Source organism: Cydia strobilella, chromosome 15 (genome assembly GCF_947568885.1).
Source record: "Cydia strobilella chromosome 15, ilCydStro3.1, whole genome shotgun sequence".
Lineage (NCBI taxonomy): Eukaryota > Metazoa > Arthropoda > Insecta > Lepidoptera > Tortricidae > Cydia > Cydia strobilella.
The window spans coordinates 16,307,488-16,325,922 of record NC_086055.1 but is presented as its reverse complement, the minus strand read 5'-3'; the positions used below and the strand labels follow the sequence as shown (position 1 = coordinate 16,325,922).

General features: G+C 41.9%; 2 protein-coding genes and 1 non-coding gene across 3 annotated transcripts; all 3 read left to right on the top strand.

The window, feature by feature from the left end:
* Positions 1–1,704: 1,704 nt before the first annotated feature.
* Positions 1,705–4,120, top strand: LOC134747617 (bromodomain-containing protein 4-like). Its single transcript, XM_063682212.1, has 2 exons — positions 1,705–1,914; positions 2,414–4,120. The coding sequence occupies exons 1-2, from the start codon at positions 1,840–1,842 to the stop codon at positions 4,109–4,111; spliced, it is 1,773 nt and encodes a 590-aa protein (XP_063538282.1). The 5' UTR covers positions 1,705–1,839; the 3' UTR covers positions 4,112–4,120.
* Positions 4,121–8,293: 4,173 nt separating this feature from the next.
* Positions 8,294–8,365, top strand: Trnam-cau (transfer RNA methionine (anticodon CAU)). Its single transcript has one exon. It is a non-coding gene; the product is annotated as a tRNA-Met (tRNA).
* Positions 8,366–11,454: 3,089 nt separating this feature from the next.
* Positions 11,455–16,120, top strand: LOC134747661 (lamprin 1.8-10-like). The gene is made up of 3 exons (XM_063682270.1): positions 11,455–11,564; positions 14,699–15,003; positions 15,939–16,120. Exons 1-3 carry the CDS (start codon positions 11,553–11,555, stop codon positions 16,012–16,014), a joined length of 393 nt encoding a protein of 130 aa, XP_063538340.1. The 5' UTR covers positions 11,455–11,552; the 3' UTR covers positions 16,015–16,120.
* The last annotated feature ends 2,315 nt before the right edge of the window (positions 16,121–18,435 follow it).

Sequence of the window (18,435 nt, the reverse complement as noted above, 5' to 3'; positions counted from 1 at the left end):
CTTTCACCATCCCACTAACCTGGAGACTGGAGTTAACCAGTTAAGCCGTTAACCCAGTGTCAAATTGTCCTGGTAACCATGGTAACTCCAGCATGTTTAACCGGTTAACCCCGGGTTAGTGAATGGTGCAAGTGGCCCTTAATGTGGTTTTTATATATAATGGTGGTTTTTGCGATGTGCGACAGGCACGGATTGGAGCGGACTTTAATTTCATATGTCAGCGATTTACTTAGCGCCACTTTCACCATCCCACTAACCTGGAGACTGGAGTTAACCAGTTAAGCCGTTAACCCAGTGTCAAATTGTCCTGGTAACCATGGTAACTCCAGTATGTTTAACCGGTTAACCCCGGGTTAGTGAATGGTGCAAGTGGCCCTTAATGTGGTTTTTATATATAATGGTGGTTTTTGCGATGTGCGACAGGCACGGATTGGAGCGGACTTTAATTTCATATGTCAGCGATTTACTTAGCGCCACTTTCACCATCCCACTAACCTGGAGACTGGAGTTAACCAGTTAAGCCGTTAACCCAGTGTCAAATTGTCCTGGTAACCATGGTAACTCCAGCATGTTTAACCGGTTAACCCCGGGTTAGTGAATGGTGCAAGTGGCCCTTAATGTGGTTTTTATATAATGGTGGTTTTTGCGATGTGCGACAGGCACGGATTGGAGCGGACTTTAATTTCATATGTCAGCGATTTACTTAGCGCCACTTTCACCATCCCACTAACCTGGAGACTGGAGTTAACCAGTTAAGCCGTTAACCCAGTGTCAAATTGTCCTGGTAACCATGGTAACTCCAGCATGTTTAACCGGTTAACCCCGGGTTAGTGAATGGTGCAAGTGGCCCTTAATGTGGTTTTTATATATAATGGTGGTTTTTGCAATGTGCGACAGGCACGGATTGGAGCGGACTTTAATTTCATATGTCAGCGATTTACTTAGCGCCACTTTCACCATCCCACTAACCTGGAGACTGGAGTTAACCAGTTAAGCCGTTAACCCAGTGTCAAATTGTCCTGGTAACCATGGTAACTCCAGCATGTTTAACCGGTTAACCCCGGGTTAGTGAATGGTACAAGTGGCCCTTAATGTAGTTATTAAATATTTCGACTTGCATTACTGCACCGCATCGTTGGCTTTGGTATGTATCTTAGTTTTAACACCGCTGCTTAAAGTAGGTTTTTTTGAGATTTGACAATGACATATCAGCAAGTACAAACGTCTTCGAGTGTCACCAAATAAGCTAAGGGCAGAATAGATAAAGACCTCCCTCAAGAATCAACATGATAATCAAACCCATGTCCTGCATGTCCATACTTTACCCGTCCTTGATATTCGGTAGTACCTATATAGCATGTAGAGGAAGTCGCGCGATTAACGTTATATTATTATCATCAAATCCCAGATTCTAGAGTAACTTTTAGTTATCATGATGCGAATTCGCACATCGCTCCGGCTTACCTATATTCGACGTGCGAATTCGCATTCAATGTGAAGACCGCCTTAAGGTATCGAAGCGGTACTGAATTCCTGTCAAAGCCAAGTCCGGCCCTGCCGCGTTACAATTTTCTCCCGATTACGTTCTTGATCAATTAGTATGCGCACGCGCACTCATGTTACAAGAATGACGGCAGCAAGCTACGCGCACGTTTTTAACTAGCCCATCCCCCTTCCAAATTTAACCTTCTACCTTCCACATAAGATGCAAATAAGAGTGGCAAGAAATTCGGAAGAATTTAGATGCATTTGCCTATGGTCTAACGCAAGGACGATTCCGGTATGAGTGAAAACAGGACGATGGCTACATACTAATGGGTTGCTCTCTAAGTTATAAGTATGGGTAGCGTGGGACCACCTCACTCCGTTCCCGATTGGTTCTCGCGCCAACCGGCCGCAATGAGGTTTACAGTAGTGAGTATCTGAGGAGTGCAGTGAAGTGAAGTTACGATCTTAAGTGAAGTGTTCAGATTAAGTTATCCGGCATCGCCTCGCCTTATCCAATTGCCAACATACTCGTAGGCATTAAGGGAACCCAAGTATCACGGAACGGGCCCAGTTCCAGAGCCTTTTCAAATTTGCAGTTTGACATCGCACTTGCGTCAGTGATTTCCCTAAGATTTTTTACGTATAGACATTTATTTCCTGGTTGCCCCTGTATGGTTGCATCACTTTTTCCTTAAAGGAAGAGGCGTAAAACTAATGTTTCGTCATATATATACAGCCATGTATTGCTGGGGTGAGAGCAATCAGAGAAGGGAAGGGAAGGAAAGATGCAAGCGCTTTGTCAATCTAGTGCTGATGTAAATGTGGTTCTATCAGTTTGTGTTGAGGCGAGGTGTTGCTGTGTTATGTGTGGATCAAATGTGATAAGTGATAGTTCATTTAGTGACAAACCCCGTGTGTATTTCAGGTCGCGGTGTTGTGCGCTTGCGTGGTCCTTGCCGCGGGCGACGGTCTCCGAGCAAAGGCCAAGCTCCTCGGGAAACTCACAGGGAAGATAAAGCATCACAAACGTGGAGTATTCTCCGCCGCACCCCCGTATAAGTACGGCCACGATATTCCTCACGTCACCCACTCTATTCTAAAACCTATTGTAGTTTCCTATCCACCAACAGCTTCTGTGCATTCAGTGAAAGTGCCTTTAAAACATCCTTTAATCCATCACTATCCTAATCAAGTTGGTCATAAAGTCCCCTCACATTCACATTCATACGCGCACAGGTTCCCTCATACTGACTTGAGACCAGATCAGCATTTCCATCATCATCACCACCACGTTGCGCCGAGGCCTGTGGTGCCAATTCTACCCGCTCGTGTTGTCCCAGCAGCTCCAGTTAGTCCTACATTACCTGTCCCTATCCCTCAACCGTCAGTTGTTATTCCCCGTCCCGTTCCAGCGCCGTCACCTCCAGTAGCCCCAATTATTCCCGCTAGTCCTCAATTCATTCTGCCGCAGAACCATTTTCATTTAAAGCCTGCGCTTCCTGTTCCCGCCCCGATCCAACCAGCTCACGTGGCGCCTTTATATCCTTACGCTCCACAATACTCTTATGCAATCAGGCCTGGTAATGCCGTTCAGACTTCATATTTCGCTACATACCCTAGATATCCTTTATCATTCCACCAGCCCTTAGTACCTTTCGCTCAATCAGCTCTACCTGCTCCAGCGGTACATCTAGCACCTTCAGTAGCTCCAGCAGCAGGCCCTGTCTTTTTGGAGCGCCCTCAGGAGCCGCATTACCACTTTTTGCCACAAGCACACGCGCACGGAGTCGTAGAGCAACCTACGCCTGCCGTGGCTGTTGAGCATCATCAGTTCTTGCATCCGACTGCTGTTCCTCAACCAACGTTATTACATGCGCACCCTACAGTGGTCCAAGAACACCCAGGTGTCCATGAACACCCTACAGTCTTACAGCAGCACCCTACGGTACTTCAAGCAGCACAACCAACAGTCCACGTTGATCATAACGGCTGGGCACCAGTACCACACAGTCACGATATAAACCATGTTCACCAAGAAGGCCACTTCCACCAAGACCTGGTTCCAACTCAAGAAACCCACTTCGCTCACGACTTTACCCAAGAACAAGGTCAACAAGTCTTCGAGCACCATACTGGGGAGGAACAATACCATGAATACCAGCATCAGCTACAGCATCACATTCAGCAGCAAATAGAACAGGCGCAGTATGAGCAGAACTTGCATAATCACCAATTGGGACAGCCAGAATATCCGCACAACCATGATTTTTCACAAGGCCACGATCTCTCACAACAGGACTTTTCACAGCATGGCCACGACTTTTCACAACATGGTCATGACTTCTCACAACATGGGCAGGACTTTTCACAACATGCTGGTCACGACTTTTCACAGCATGGTCACGACTTTTCACAAGGGCAGGACTTCTCACAACATGGTCATGATTTCTCACAACATGGCCAGGACTTCTCTCACACACAGGAGCAGCCACACCAAGAATATGGGGCTCCACAACAGTTGGAGGGTCGGAGTGAAGAGGGGGATGAAACTCAGAAATTCCATAATCACATCCCATTAGGATTGCAGGTGCCTTTGGATCGTCCACTCGACCATTTCCGATAACCATACTGGCACAATCAGGGCCTTCATATAGCGCTAAAAATGATCTTACAGCGGTTTTTAACACGACTGTCTTTGGACATAGACTTCACCCATCCAAACTAACGCTGAATTTGACAACGAAATTTGGAAGTGTCTATACAACTGTCACCTTTTCATAGAAATTTTGACGTTTACGATAATACTTCCACACTGTTGTCTATTTGCTTTCTGTATTTCTAGTTTTCTCCATATTGTTGATCTTATAGGTTTGCTAAAAATGTAAATCTAATCAATTTTAACTGTCAAGTTCGACGTACTCTCCCTCATAAGCGGAAATAAGACATAATACTAATAACAAATCTTCCGTGAGAGACATAATTTATTAAATCCATTATCATCATCATTGGCCACAGCATCTTTGCAGATGATAGTTGCAGCGACTAAAGAGGTATTTTGAGGATATTAAATAGGTATATTAAAACATGGGTCACCCGGCCACGTTAGTGTATAAGCCTGCGTCGGTCTGCCAACGCGTGCTCCCGTTAAAGCTCCTCGTTATGGAGCAAAACATGTCGAGCAATTATCGACTTAAAAATGCTTAAGTGACTCATTTTAATATATTTAATAACACATTATTCAATAGAATATCAATATAAAGCCTGACCAATATATGATCAGATGATCACGCGCCATGTTGCGGAATTTCACTGGAACTAATTTATTCATACTATACTGAACTGTCACCCTATACATGAAAATAACAGCGCCCTCTTGACAATGATCATAATATTACTGGTCAGGCTTTAACAGTGGCGTAACTAGGGGGAGCACGGGGGGGCAAGTGCCCCGGGCGCCATCCAAGGGGGGGCGCCAAAATGGGCAAAAGGCAGCAGCAGGGAAACTTTTGTCAGTCGTCAGGGGGCGCAAATATTGTGACTGCCCCGGGCGCCATATCCTCTAGCTACGCCCCTGGGTTTTAATGTCTCATTATGTTAGCGCGCTCTAGAATGGCCCACAATTTTAGCATTTATTTGCATTAAGTATGAGTTGATCGAAGTAATGTGATAGATTGAGTAAGTCACTGCGTACATATTGCCTAACTGTATTTACACGTACGATTAACTTAGTTTTAAGCTATTTATTTATTTGATAAATAAAATAAATTCACTTGTGTATCTTTAATTTCATTCCCGCCGTTACATTGACATTCCAAAATATTGCTATGCTAAGTTTAAATTACATATGGCTACAGAACTTAACTTCCCAACTAGCAAATTATGTCGTAAGAAAGGCACCATTACGTTTCCTTTTCAGCTATTCGGTCGAGTAGGACGCATAGATGGGTCAAACGTCAAACACCAAGGTAGGTATAGTTAGTCAAACCAAATTGGCAGTAAATAAGAACAAAAAAAAACAATATTCATCCTTTTATTTTGGGTGCTAGTACTAGTGTAAGACAAAGATAGTATGATTCTGTCTATGTTTGAAATGAGACAGTCCTTTGACAAACTATAGATTTCGAAAACCCAAAGCGAAAACAGTTAAACACTTCAAAATAATCTACATTCTAATCTCTACTGCGGCTATCGAAACTGGGGCTACTATGCCCCACTTTATGTGTCTTTGCTACAAAGTAATCATAAGTAATTAAGTAGTAAAACGAGTATTAATTACGCAATTGTAAATGATCAATTTTATAAGTCATTCAGTGAAATTCAACTCACATTCCCAATGCCCAAGTAAATCATTTTGGATAGGATAGCCACATATTATGTCTACAAATGGTCCAAATAGAAATAGTTACATTAAAGTTTCGTCAATTGCTAAACAGCCGTAATTTGGCTGTCACCTGCCGCAGTTTAAATAAATAGCGGCAAGATTTCTGACCACAACATAATATAACAGCTGTAACGTAACCGCCATTGGACCAGTTTGAAATTGGAATCAGTTGCGCGAGAATAAAGTAAACGATTGAATGGGTTTTATAATAGCTGCTAGAGTTAGACCAAGCTAAGTTGGTAGCGATTTTAATAGCACGGACTGCGCAAGTGTTATTTAAACGTCATAATCATAAAAGTTTGACGTTTAAAATAACACACAGTCTGGGCTATCAAAATTGCTGCCAACTTAGCTTGGTTTAACTCTATGCTTGGGTCCACAGGTCAAAAGGGAAGCCATCACATATGAACATTTCATGATGCTCAAGAGGCAGACTTCTAAAGAAGAAACGTGACCACTTTTCAGCATCACAGCGTGACAGGCGTGACAGGCAATCTTGTTGTCAGTGGCGTAACTAGGGGGGGGGGGAGGCAGAGGGGGCAAGTGCCCCGGGCGCCATCCAAGGGGGGCGCTAAAATGGGCAAAAGGCTTGTCAGTCGTTAGGGGGCGCAAATTTGGTGACTGCCCAAACCTGCTTGTTGTACATACAATAATACAATGTAGATCTGTAGGTGGGTCAGATTTAGGATATACCTAATATTTGCCATATATCAGTACTGTCCAGTACATTGTACATATACAAGCAAATTAGCGTAGTTATACGTCCGCAGCTGTCCGAATTTGAACTATAACTCTTAGACCCTACGACTGAAATTTGAAGGTAACAATGTTAATTATTAGGTTTAGTTTTATAGTTAATATCCGCGTTAGCTTTATTTAGGGCACACGTGCTAAAGCGACCAAGCCCCTCCAAAATAAAAGGCAGGCTTATGTGTACAAGTCCGTTTAGTAAATTATGACGTTATTATATTAGAGATATGTAGAGCATAAAGGTCTGCAATTGTAGTCGAAATAGCTACTGAGTGAAAGTTACATTATTTTTTAGATTTCGATTGCAAATGGTACCGTAGTTATGCAGAAAACGACCAACTTCATTTTTTCATCAATGCAGCAAGCGACCAAAACCATTGAATTATGGTGCAAGTCTACAGAACTACGACGGTCAATTGGTCAAATCTAATACATTTATCTTCCCGTTTCTGTTTAATGTTTATTGTCCAAGGCACGACACGTAACCCTAACAACTAAATTTATATAAACGAAAGTCGGGTAGTTTAGTGTTGTTTACCAATATCTCAATTGACATATTGCTGGGACGTCAGTCTTCCGTGACCACAGCTAGTGCAACCTAGCTGAAACGTCGGAAATAAGGTAAAATAATGAAATTTTATCGCGTTAGACCCATTAATGACATTAGTTAATTATGTGTACAAAACGCGAGACTTTGGACTGGACTGGAAATCTCTCAGGCAATAAATCTTAGGGCGCGGTTACACTGGCTTAGACTACGGAAATTGAAACGGGCTCAGTACCCAGTCCAATCGTGATTGACCGATCAATACGAGACACGTTGACGCGAGACAATACAGGACCACGGCGAGTTACAAAACTTGAAACAATCATCATAGGTACTGCTCACATTTCGTGTATTATTAATACCGAATGCGCTTGCGTCGATCTCGGCTAAAGACGCAGACTAGTGGGACAGAGAGTCCATTTTTTTAGCTTATCGGTGGCAAACGAGCATGCGGCCTGCCCCTCAGAAAGCGGGTGCCGTAACCTATTGTAAGTAATACTGCTGCAGTGATACAGCCGACTGCATTGCTGCAGGAAACGTCAATGTAATTTCATAGAGAGATCCAAAGACGTAGATTAGGTGGACAGAAAGTCCATTTTTAGGGAACCTATTACTAAGACTTCGCTGTTTGCCTGTCTTTCTGTCTGTCTGTCTTTCTGTCTGTCTGTCTTTCTGTCTGTCTGTCTTTCTGTCTGTCTGTCTGTCTTTCTGTCTGTCTGTCTGTCTGTCCGTCTGTCACCAGGCTGTACCTATCTCATGAACCGTGATAGCTAGACAGTTGAAATTTTCACAGATGATGTATTTTTGTTGCCGCTATAACAACAAATACTAAAAACAGAATAATATAAATATTTAAGTGAGGCTCCCATACAACAAACGTGATTTTTTTGCCGTTTTTTGCGTAATGGTACGGAATCCTTCGTGCGCGAGTCCGACTCGCATTTGGCCGGTTTTTATACCTACTACGCCAATCTCGGTGCCAAACATGCATAAGGCCCGTTTGGTGGAATGCATTTTGCGTTAGCCATAACATATAACCAGTATAAATACCTTAATTTTATTTTGTCATCAAGCCCGTAAAACATAGAGGAATTGCTAGCCGCAGGTAACCGGGTGGGAATGCTGGTAGCCGGGTGGTCCAGTGGTCAAGATGTTAGCCGCATAAGCTGAAGACGCGGGTTCGATTCCCGCCGCGGCCACCGGTGGACTTGGTCACTCTTTCTTTAGTGTATGTTATCTATTTCAGTTTATAGAGCAATTAATTTGAGATGTCTGAAAAGACCAGCATTTAGAAACGAAATTAGAGCACATAAAAGCACAACTTGATCTTATATTAGATACTCTCACAAAATCTCACGCGTAGGTATTATGTATATACGATTGTAAAGTCATGGAGCCACGTGAAATACATTACAGGTTTGTTCCTTTCGGCATCGAGACCCTGGGTCTGTGGAGTCCTGGCGCTCTGAGTCTCTTTGGAGACCTTTCAAAGAGACTTGGGACGTAACTGGGGACCTGAGAGCTGGCAGTTACCTCGCTCAACGCATCAGTCTAGCAGTTCAGCGGGGTAACGCAGCCAGCATCTTAGGAACCTTGCCGCAGGGACCTTTTTTAGATTTAGTTTAGTTTAGTTTTATTTTTATTTAGATTTATTGTAATTTGAAGTTGTTTTTATTTATTGTTTTTTTACTTTATATATTAATAATGATATAAATAATATTTTAAATATACATTAACATTGTAACGACAAGTTTATATTATAACCTGGTAATCTCAATAGAATTTAGAATGAACTTTCTGTGCCTTAGTTATCTGCAGCAACGTGTTATTATGACGGACCTAATGTAGACTAGGCATACCTATACCTAGGTGCACTAGGGATATTCGCGTATTTGGCCTAGATATGAACGGCTATGGGCATGGTGTTGATTCCGCTTGATTAGGACCACATGCCTGGGTAATGGGTCTGACAAATCATCGTCCTGATGGTTTTGTGTTGAGAAATACCTGGGGACTAGCCAGAATGACAATCGTTGATGGTTCAGAGAGCAGTTTTTTTGAAAAATCATAGCGCTTCTAATTATCGTAAATATTATAATACGGTTGTCAAATATATGAATAGTAATCTTAAGGCCTTTCTCTTATAGTATCTAACTTCATCGATTCGAAACCTGATTAACGCATTCACTGCCGGGGGCGTGGCCTAGGAACAAACTTGTATGACGGTGAACGCACATGTGCGTTGGGGGCAGTGAATGTGTTAAAGCTGATTTTCCTGATGTGTTTTGTTCCTGCCGAATAAGTTTGCCGGGTGAGAGCTCAACGGGGTGCGGAATGTTAAGAGTCGGCAACGCGCATGTAACACCTCTAGTCTGGAGATGCAGTTAGGCTACGGAGACTGCTTACCATCAGGCGGGCCGTATGTTTGTTTGCCACCGACGTAGTGTAAAAAAAAACAATTTTCGCTCTATAGAAAAAAATCACGAACGTAAGTCTAAAACGCACCATTTAAAATTGTCAGAAACTGTAACCCTTAAAAAGCCAATTCAAAAATTGGAATCTAAATTACAATGTTAAGTAAGTAAAATATCCAAATTTTTTATATGGTGCTGGAACTCACTGATGAAAACTCAAATTCCAAAAGATTGGCCAATTCTGACCCACTAATTTTGTATCACAAATTAAGAGTCATTCGTTTAAATAAAAAACCGGCTAAGTGCGAGTAGGACTCGCCCACCGAGGGTTCCGTACTTTTTAGTATTTGTTGTTATAACGGCAACAGAAATACATCATCTGTGAAAATATCAACTGTCTAGCCATCACGGTTCATGAGATACAGCCTGCTGACAGACAGACGGACAGCTGAGTCTTAGTAATAGGGTCCCGTTTTTACCCTTTGGGTACGGAGCCCTAAAAAGTCCAAACTAAGAACGACCTTGATAGCCAGGATTTCATTTTGAAAGCACTTCTCCAACAACAATTGCAAAACCATAGTTCTCATAAACATTAATTAATTTATCAGCAAGTGTACGAACAATACAAGCCTGCTGTATCTCGCCCATGATTCATCTCACGAAGTACTGGCGGAGAGAAAAGTGTTGGGAATAGTTAAATACCTAAATGACCGAGCGAGCGCGAAGCGTCCCCATTTCTGCCACAGAATAACTAATAGTACTACTGTGTTTCTGCGTGTTTCTCTTCTTCGATCTAGCGTTTTCCCGGCCTAGCGCCAGGGTCCGCTTTCCTACTAAATCTTCTCCACTTTGCCCGTGCTTCGGCATCCTCAAGTGTGAGATTGTTCTCTTGCATGTCCGCTAGCTGCTTGCCGTGTTTCTGCTTGGGAAAAAATGCTTTCGTATGCGGCAGGTCGCATTTCTCAACCGATCTCGAGAGATTTAGTTAACAGTGAGCAGAATCTATAATTGTATGTTTTTATGTCTGCAAATCGCGGCTCATAATTCCTTACATAAAGTATAGGCACTGAAAAGAGTGTAATGAGATAACTGCGTTTTGATATAAATCGTATCATGATTTTGTAGTTACTCTAACTAACTTATTCTATACAATAATATTATATGCATGCTTTGCACTTCTGAATCTTCTACTTTAGAGTAGATAAGGAGAGCGTAGGACCCAAATTATTAAAATTAAATTACACATTTTTTCTTAAATTACGCATTACAATATTTACAATCATCAATTCGCTTGCCCAATTGCTTCATTTGGGGTCGGCGCAGCATGTCTTTTTCTTCCATACATCTCTCTCGACACAATATTTACAATGTGAGTGTGAATTTTGTGAGATGCCCCATAAGTTTTAGGGCATTAGATTTCTTAAAATAGGTCACCATTCATTTGCCCTTTTCAAATGATATTTGATTTACTTTAATTTAAACCTAGGTACACAATAGCATATTAAATTCCGTACCTACTTGAAACTTTCGCGTTTTGTACACTTGAAATAATACGCGGATATTAAAGGTAAAAATAATGAAAGAACATTATATTAGATGGATTGCGTCACTGATTGATTAGATCCGTCCCTACTCACTACATATTATAAAACAGTCGCTTCCTGCTGTCTGTCTGTCCCTATGTATGATTAGATGTTTAAAACTAAGCAACGGATTTTGATACGGTTTTTTTTAATAGATAAAGTGATTCAAGAGGAGAATTATATATGTATAATACATCAACATTGCACCCGTGTCAAGCCGAGGCGGGTCGCTAGTAACTAAATAATTTAAATTCCCTTATGAAGCGTACCACCTCTCTTCCCAACAGTACTCGCGCCCTAAGTACTAGACCGCCTAGAGACCTAGAGGGGCTACTCGTATAAAAGCGCCCGCCTCCCAACCTGGCCAGTGCTCCACCGAACACGACAACATGAAGGCTATCGTAAGTCCTAGATTCTAGACAGACTTAACTAGCCCTTAAAATAATCGAATTAGCTGAATGACGTTACGTAATAAAATACCTAAAACCTAACCTTCAAAGTAAATTAGGTAATAAGGCTTAGATTCAGTGTGACTAAACTCTAAAAACTGAATAATAAGTGTAAACAAAGTGACCTAATCCCAAGAACACAGATAAACTTGACTTATTTATATTTCGAGTTAAAATTAATCTAATAACATTGGGTAAGCAATAATTTCAACCCTAGAAAGTTACAAGACGTTTAATATAAATAGACCGAACCGAACCGAACCGAAGACAATATTATAAATAGTCAATTAAAGATAAAAAATTAAAATATAATTAATATAATTAATTGAATGAACACTTTTATTTGTGTTACTTAAAAGTAAAAACTGAATAAATACTTAGTAAAAAATCGGAAGTAGATCTCATATCCGTAAAAAGTGACCAAGGCCTCCAGTGCCCGAGGCTGGAATCGAACCTGCAGCCTTCAAAACTCGCGGCTGACATCATCCTCCACCCAGCCCCGAATCGATTTTAGTATCTAGGTAATAAAAATAGGGTTGCATAATTGCATATAGTTTGTACCTAAAATAAAATGCAATTTTCCTAATAAATAAATAAAAATTGCATGCGTGTTCTTTAAGGGGCCCACTGACTATCAGTCCGCCGGACGATATCGGCCTGTCAGTTGTTCGGAACTGTCAAATTTTTTGTTCTAACTGACAGCCCGATATCGTCCGGCGGACTGATAGTCAGTGGGCCCCTTTACGCGCGATGGCGCGATTGAAGTAAAACTCCTTTGACGCTTATCGCTATTTTGGCACTATGACGTGTGTCCTATTGTGCGTGTGTCACAAGGGCCTTTGTTAGAGAAAGATAGTCTTATTGTGATTCCTATAAGAGGAAAGAGAAAATAGTGCCATGCTTTGTCCTTATCACCGACCGGGTGGCATAGGTGTAGGAGGCGATGGCGAAATACCGAAATGTATGTGAAAGAGAAAAAATTCTTTGCTGCCCAAATTTTATATATTCTTTCTCTTACCCCCGGTCGCTCGGTGGCGCGTCTATAACTAGTTGTATATACTATATCTATGGTGTGTCACTACGGAGCGTTACTTCCATCAGAAAAAAATCCGAGTTACTCTCTAGTCGCGTCTAAAGAAGTTTTACTTCAATAAAAAATATTTTTTTCATAATAATCGGAATATTTCGCAAATGCCTATGCATGATTACATGATTACTTAGGTAAACCTAGGAGTTCAGTAATTGTATTGATTTCCGTTCTCTCGCAATCAAAACACCCGATAAATGACCGCGCGGATTGAACCCAGGACCGCCCGCTTGCGACACTCGGTCACGATTCTGCATGTTGCCTGTCTTATTGCGATCTTGGTTTTGTTTCTAGGATTAATATGTAAATTATTATTTTAGTTAACATTAGGTATACGTATTACGTACCATTGATAAAAGGTTATGGTGTATACAGAGTGAAATCTAAATCGCATAAATAATTAACTATCAATAACTAAATAGAACGTACTAGAGATACTTAGCTTAATTAAGTAACAACACATTTACAATAACTTTATTTATTTACATACAAGATATATACAGTGGTACTACGTAAACGAAATTAATAACTAGCTTAAATCTAAAATAGGCCCTTGAGGCATTGTACCAAGGATGCTGGCGGCATTTCCCCGCTGTATCGCAATGCTGATACGTTGTGCGAGAAAGCCGCCAGCTCTTCGGTCACCAGTTACGTCAACCAGACGCTTCTTCAGAAGTAACAACAACTTTTTTCTCAATTTATTTTGTTATGCGTTATACTTGTCCCCCTTGTTGGTTGTTGTCGCACTTAAGGCCGTTCCATCGGTTTGCCGCTATCACTGTCACATTTCGCAAGAAAGAACGGGAAAGATCATATGCGCCAAGTGTCAATTTTGATCGAATTTTGTCGATTTTAATTTATTTTAAAAACGTTACCTTACAATATCGAAATTCGAAAGCTATGAAATTACTATTTAAGTTAAGATTGTTTTTTCTTCTTTTTTTGTTTATAGTATCACATACTAAATAACCGAGTAAAGTAGGATTAAAAGTCCGAGGTAGAGGTTACTTTGGGAATTAATTGTATCGAGCGAAGTGTCATAATTCGTGTATCGGAAGCTATGTTGTTAAAGATAATATAGTCAAGAACTACATATATTTTTTCCACGTCTACAAATATCAACGCCTCTTAGAAAAACATGATCATATAAGGAGATTTTTCGCCTTCTGGCTCAGGGAACCGCCTTAATGGGTCCCCGGCAAGCTCGGTTCTCCATACAAACGTAGTTCCGCACTCATTTTAAAACGACTGGCTGGATTGCTCTGACACTTTGTACATACAATAGGATAAGATATAACTATGTCTGAAATTTGTTTAGTTAAAAAAATACAGCGAATTTAAGTTTTTCATACAAAACTTGCTTTTGCTCTATTTCGTTTGTTTTATAACTGGAGCTATATAAACTAATTAGTACAGACCTATATATACGTCATATATCATTGTATGTGCAAAGTTTCATTACAATCCAACACGTAGTTTTAAAATGAGAGCGGAACTACGTTTGTATGAAAAGGTGCAGTTCGGCCGAGCTTGCCGGGGACTTAAATTAAAAGAAAATATCAATCCCCTTAAAAAATCCTATCTGAAGGAAGTACGATTTTGATATTGACTAAAAATGAATACCTACCAATAAATCACATGAAGGATCATGAATTGTCCAATTTTCCATGTAGTTAGACCAAGCTAACTCTGCAGCGATCTTTAAAAACTAGTTTATCGATATCGTTTTATCGTTAAAAAGAAAATTCCAAACGTTTTCGCAACTCAGTTCACCAAATTTTATGGAAATTTTCCAAAAAATAACACATACAAACACACAACAACACAACGGACACAACGACAAAACTATATCGGTCCTTATTAAATACGAGTGATTAAATCGTGAATTCAAATAACATTCTCAATGGGCTTTTCAAATTCAAACTTTGTTCAATCTAAATTACATTTTCACGTACATCAAACATTCGTCACTTTTCTTAAATAAACTCTTTTTCCCTAGCTGTGCGTTTTCCTGCTGGCCGCAGCTGCCGTATACGGCGCAGAAGAGAAGAAGAACGAGAAACGCGGCGTGCTAGGGCTCGGTTACGGCGGGCTTGGCTACGGCGGGTTGGGCTACAGCGGGCTGGGCTACAGCGGGTTGGGCTACGGTGGGCTGGGGCATGGATACTACGGCGCCGGGCTGGGGCATGGATACTACGGCGGCGGGCTGGGGCACGGGCTGGGGCTGTACGGCGGGCACGGCGTGTATGGCGGCCATCTAGCAGCACCCATCGCCGCACCCATCGCGCATGCTCCCCTCATCAGGTTAGTTAGATCAGTGTAAAATGGCTACTACTGTACGGCCGGCTGGGCTACGGCGAGCTGGGACACGGGCTGGGGCTGTATACGGCGCGCATCTCGCCGCGCTCATCTGGCATGCTCCCCTCATCAGGTTAGTTAGATCAGTGTAAAATGGCTCCTACTGTACGGCCGGCTGGGCTACGGGGAGCTGCGACACGGGCCGGGGCTGTATACGGCGCGCATCTCGCCGCGCTCATCTGGCATGCTCCCCTCATCAGGTTTGTTAGATCTGTGTAAGATGGCTACTACTGTACGGCCGGCTGGGCTACGGCGGGCTGAGACACGGGCTGGTGCTTTATACGGCGCGCATCTCGCCGCGCTCATCTGGCATGCTCCCCTCATTAGGTTAATTAGATCAGTGTAAGATGGATTCTACTGTACGGCCGGCTGGGCTACGGCGAGCTGGGATACGGGCCGGGGCTGTATACGGCGCGCATCTCGCCGCGCTCATCTGGCATGCTCCCCTCATCAGGTTTGTTAGATCTGTGTAAGATGGCTGTACGGCCGGCTGGGCTACGGCGGGCTGGGGCTACATGTACGGTGGGCACGGCTTGTACGGCGTGCATCTCGCCGCGCTCATCTGGCATGCTCCACTCATCAGGTTTGTTTATATCAGTGTAAAATGCGGGCACGGATTGTACGGCCACGATTGCAATAAAAAATCTATAATTAAGAACTCACAACTTATGGCTATATGTAAATGCTAACAATGACACAGTGATGCCGATAAAGTCACAATATTGTAGATATCATTTTGTTCGCGATTCATACAACTTTCTAGCTATCTTTATTTGTTAGAAAAAAAAGCAAACAGCGAAATTGTAGCCCTCTATTATGAATTATGATGCTCATTCCACATGTACATAAGTTACATAACTCACCCAAATGTTTTGTTTCAGCCATAGCGTAGCAGCACCTATCGGCGTGGGCTACCACGGCGCGCCACTTCTCGGCCTCGGTCATGGCTGGCATTAGGCCCCGGCCTCTAGGCCTCGCGTCTACACGACTTATGATAAGGTGTCGTCGAGTGATAGTGCCAAATTAAGTCTTCGCTGTCTATTCAATAAATTAAAAATCGGAATGTGTGTTTTTTTGCTACTATTTTATTACCTACCATCTCATCTCATCTCCTAGCCGATTTCGGTCACAGCACAGCGACTGCGTTTTACCGCTGAGAGCGTCGCTGGTGCGCTCTCAGGTGACTGACATAGCCAATTTAGGTCAGCACACCTCCGACATAATTATAACGTATGGCCACAGGTGGTCTGGCCTTTAGCTCGTCGCGCTTATTAGCGTCGAGTTCTGTGCGCCCCGCCTCGGCAGCCTAGCTTCAAACTGACGCACATGCGTCTGCACAATATGCCTCCAGCCTACACCCCAGCAGGGGGTAACAGGAAAAGAAGAAGAAGATTTTATTACTTACTTAAAAAAAGATCACCCAGACTACCTCAACATTATCTTTCCGTTAAAAAATAATTAATAGCGTTGTTGTACATTATAAATCCACTAAACCATTGAAAAAGATGACATATTAATGATATTTCGAATATCGATTGTACGAGATAGTACTTACTTGCGTTTAGTAGCAAATGTATAAACATAATTGAAGTTCTCCAAAATGGAGTTAATGGGGTTGGCCGGTCGAAGTGTTTAGCAGGTGGCGCCAGCATAGCTTGCCCTGTCCTGTCAATCCCTAAAATTGTGTAAAATTTTTGTTTTTTTAATGGGATTTTGGGGTCATGCAACAACTGTCATGTTTACCGCGAAAACAAAAAGGCGGCAAAAAAGTAGTATACCTCCAAAGTTGGCCATTCTGTATACATATATGTTCCTAAGTTGATTTTTGTGTGTCATCGTTTGCTGTAGCTTGTTTAAACAAAGCCGGAGCTTTTATCTCATTTTTAACCCCCTTTAAATACAGCAAGGTTAGAATATTATTACTCAGTGTGTGAAAAACCTTTAACCCTAAATGCTTCAAGAGGGCTTATTTCTTTACCTGCAATATATACTTTACTCTTTTGGATAAACCGTTGCGGTCGTTTTAACCTTGCGACGCCGTGTCAAACACAAAAGCTGTCATCCAGACGCCACGTCACCGAAGTGTAAAAAATGAAATTGAACTTTATGCATATGCACGTAGGTCTATGTTGCTCTGTCGTCTATGACCGATTAATAGGTCTTTGGCGTTGAACCTACGGTGCGTATATATCGGTCATTTGGCGTCCAAAAGGGTAATCTTACCACATGTTCCATGACTTACTTTTACTTTACTAGGTAAAAGTACCTAATAAATTATTGATCAAAACCCCTTGTAAACATTCGATAGCCTGACGTGATGTACGCGTTTGCGAAGTCTTATTTTGTATGGGACTGAGTTTCAAAACGTCCCGCTTGGGATAATCAAAATCATCAAAATTATGTCAATTAGTTATCACTCGCCCGTGCGTCTCGCTCGCGCCAATACGTACGGACTAGTACAAGCGAATGATATCAAAACGTACATTCGAATTGGCCTCATGAATCTGTCACTATCAGATTTATCGGAGCGGCCGAGGTGTTAAAAATATATGAACACGCACTCTAACGCCTTGACAGAGGCGTGTTCAGATATTTGTGAGCACCTCGACCGCTCCGATACATCTGATAGCGACTGTACATACATTTCTTCATTTTTATGTGTAGGGTGTACTTCCTTTTCAGCGAAATTTATTTCGCCAAATTTCACTTGGCAACCAACTTTTCGCCAAAGTTTCATTTGGCAAACCAATCGTTGGCATAACCTTACTTCGCAACCATTTCATTTCCCAACCCCATACTTGCGAAATGAAAATGACGTAAGTACTAGGTTGCGTTAGGTTAGGTTGGATTATGTAAATTTGCGAAATGAAATTTCGCCCAACTAAAAATATGGGATAAATAATTTGGGAACTGAAAGTTTGTCAAGTAATTTTCGCCGAAACATCAGGAGCGGTATTCGACATGCGTTAAGTGACGTTACGTGTTGAACTTCAGTTGAATGGAAGAAATCGTGTGTTGTCGAATAGGTAAATTTGACATTAGCAATCAACAGTTAGGTGACAACGAAACCAAACCGAACCACGACGAGTTCAGAGCCATTTTAAACCGTATAGTAGTAAGAAAACAAAGTTGATTTTTGTTGAATAATTTTTTCAATGAATGAGTTTTGGTTGTACCAAATGATACTTTCCACGGTTGATGAACAAATGATTCATTCCACTGTTGAACTGATGTTGAAGCCGAAACTGACAGTTGTGCATCTCGAATAGGGCCCCAGTAAACCATATGTAGACATAAGAAAAAATCGCTCGGCTAACTTAACTTTAGCTCAGGTTGGGTAACCGACGGAAGGACAGTGTCGCAACCGGAAAGCACCGG

Bases quoted from the DNA above. Each gene is read 5' to 3' on its own strand.
- LOC134747617 (XM_063682212.1), top strand. From the start codon at position 1,840: ATGGGTAGCGTGGGACCACCTCACTCCGTTCCCGATTGGTTCTCGCGC. The intron at 1,915-2,413 runs GTGAGTATCTGA...TGTGTATTTCAG, and splicing joins CCGCAATGAGGTTTACAGTA to GTCGCGGTGTTGTGCGCTTG.
- LOC134747661 (XM_063682270.1), top strand. The intron at 15,004-15,938 runs GTTAGTTAGATC...GTTTTGTTTCAG, and splicing joins GCGCATGCTCCCCTCATCAG to CCATAGCGTAGCAGCACCTA.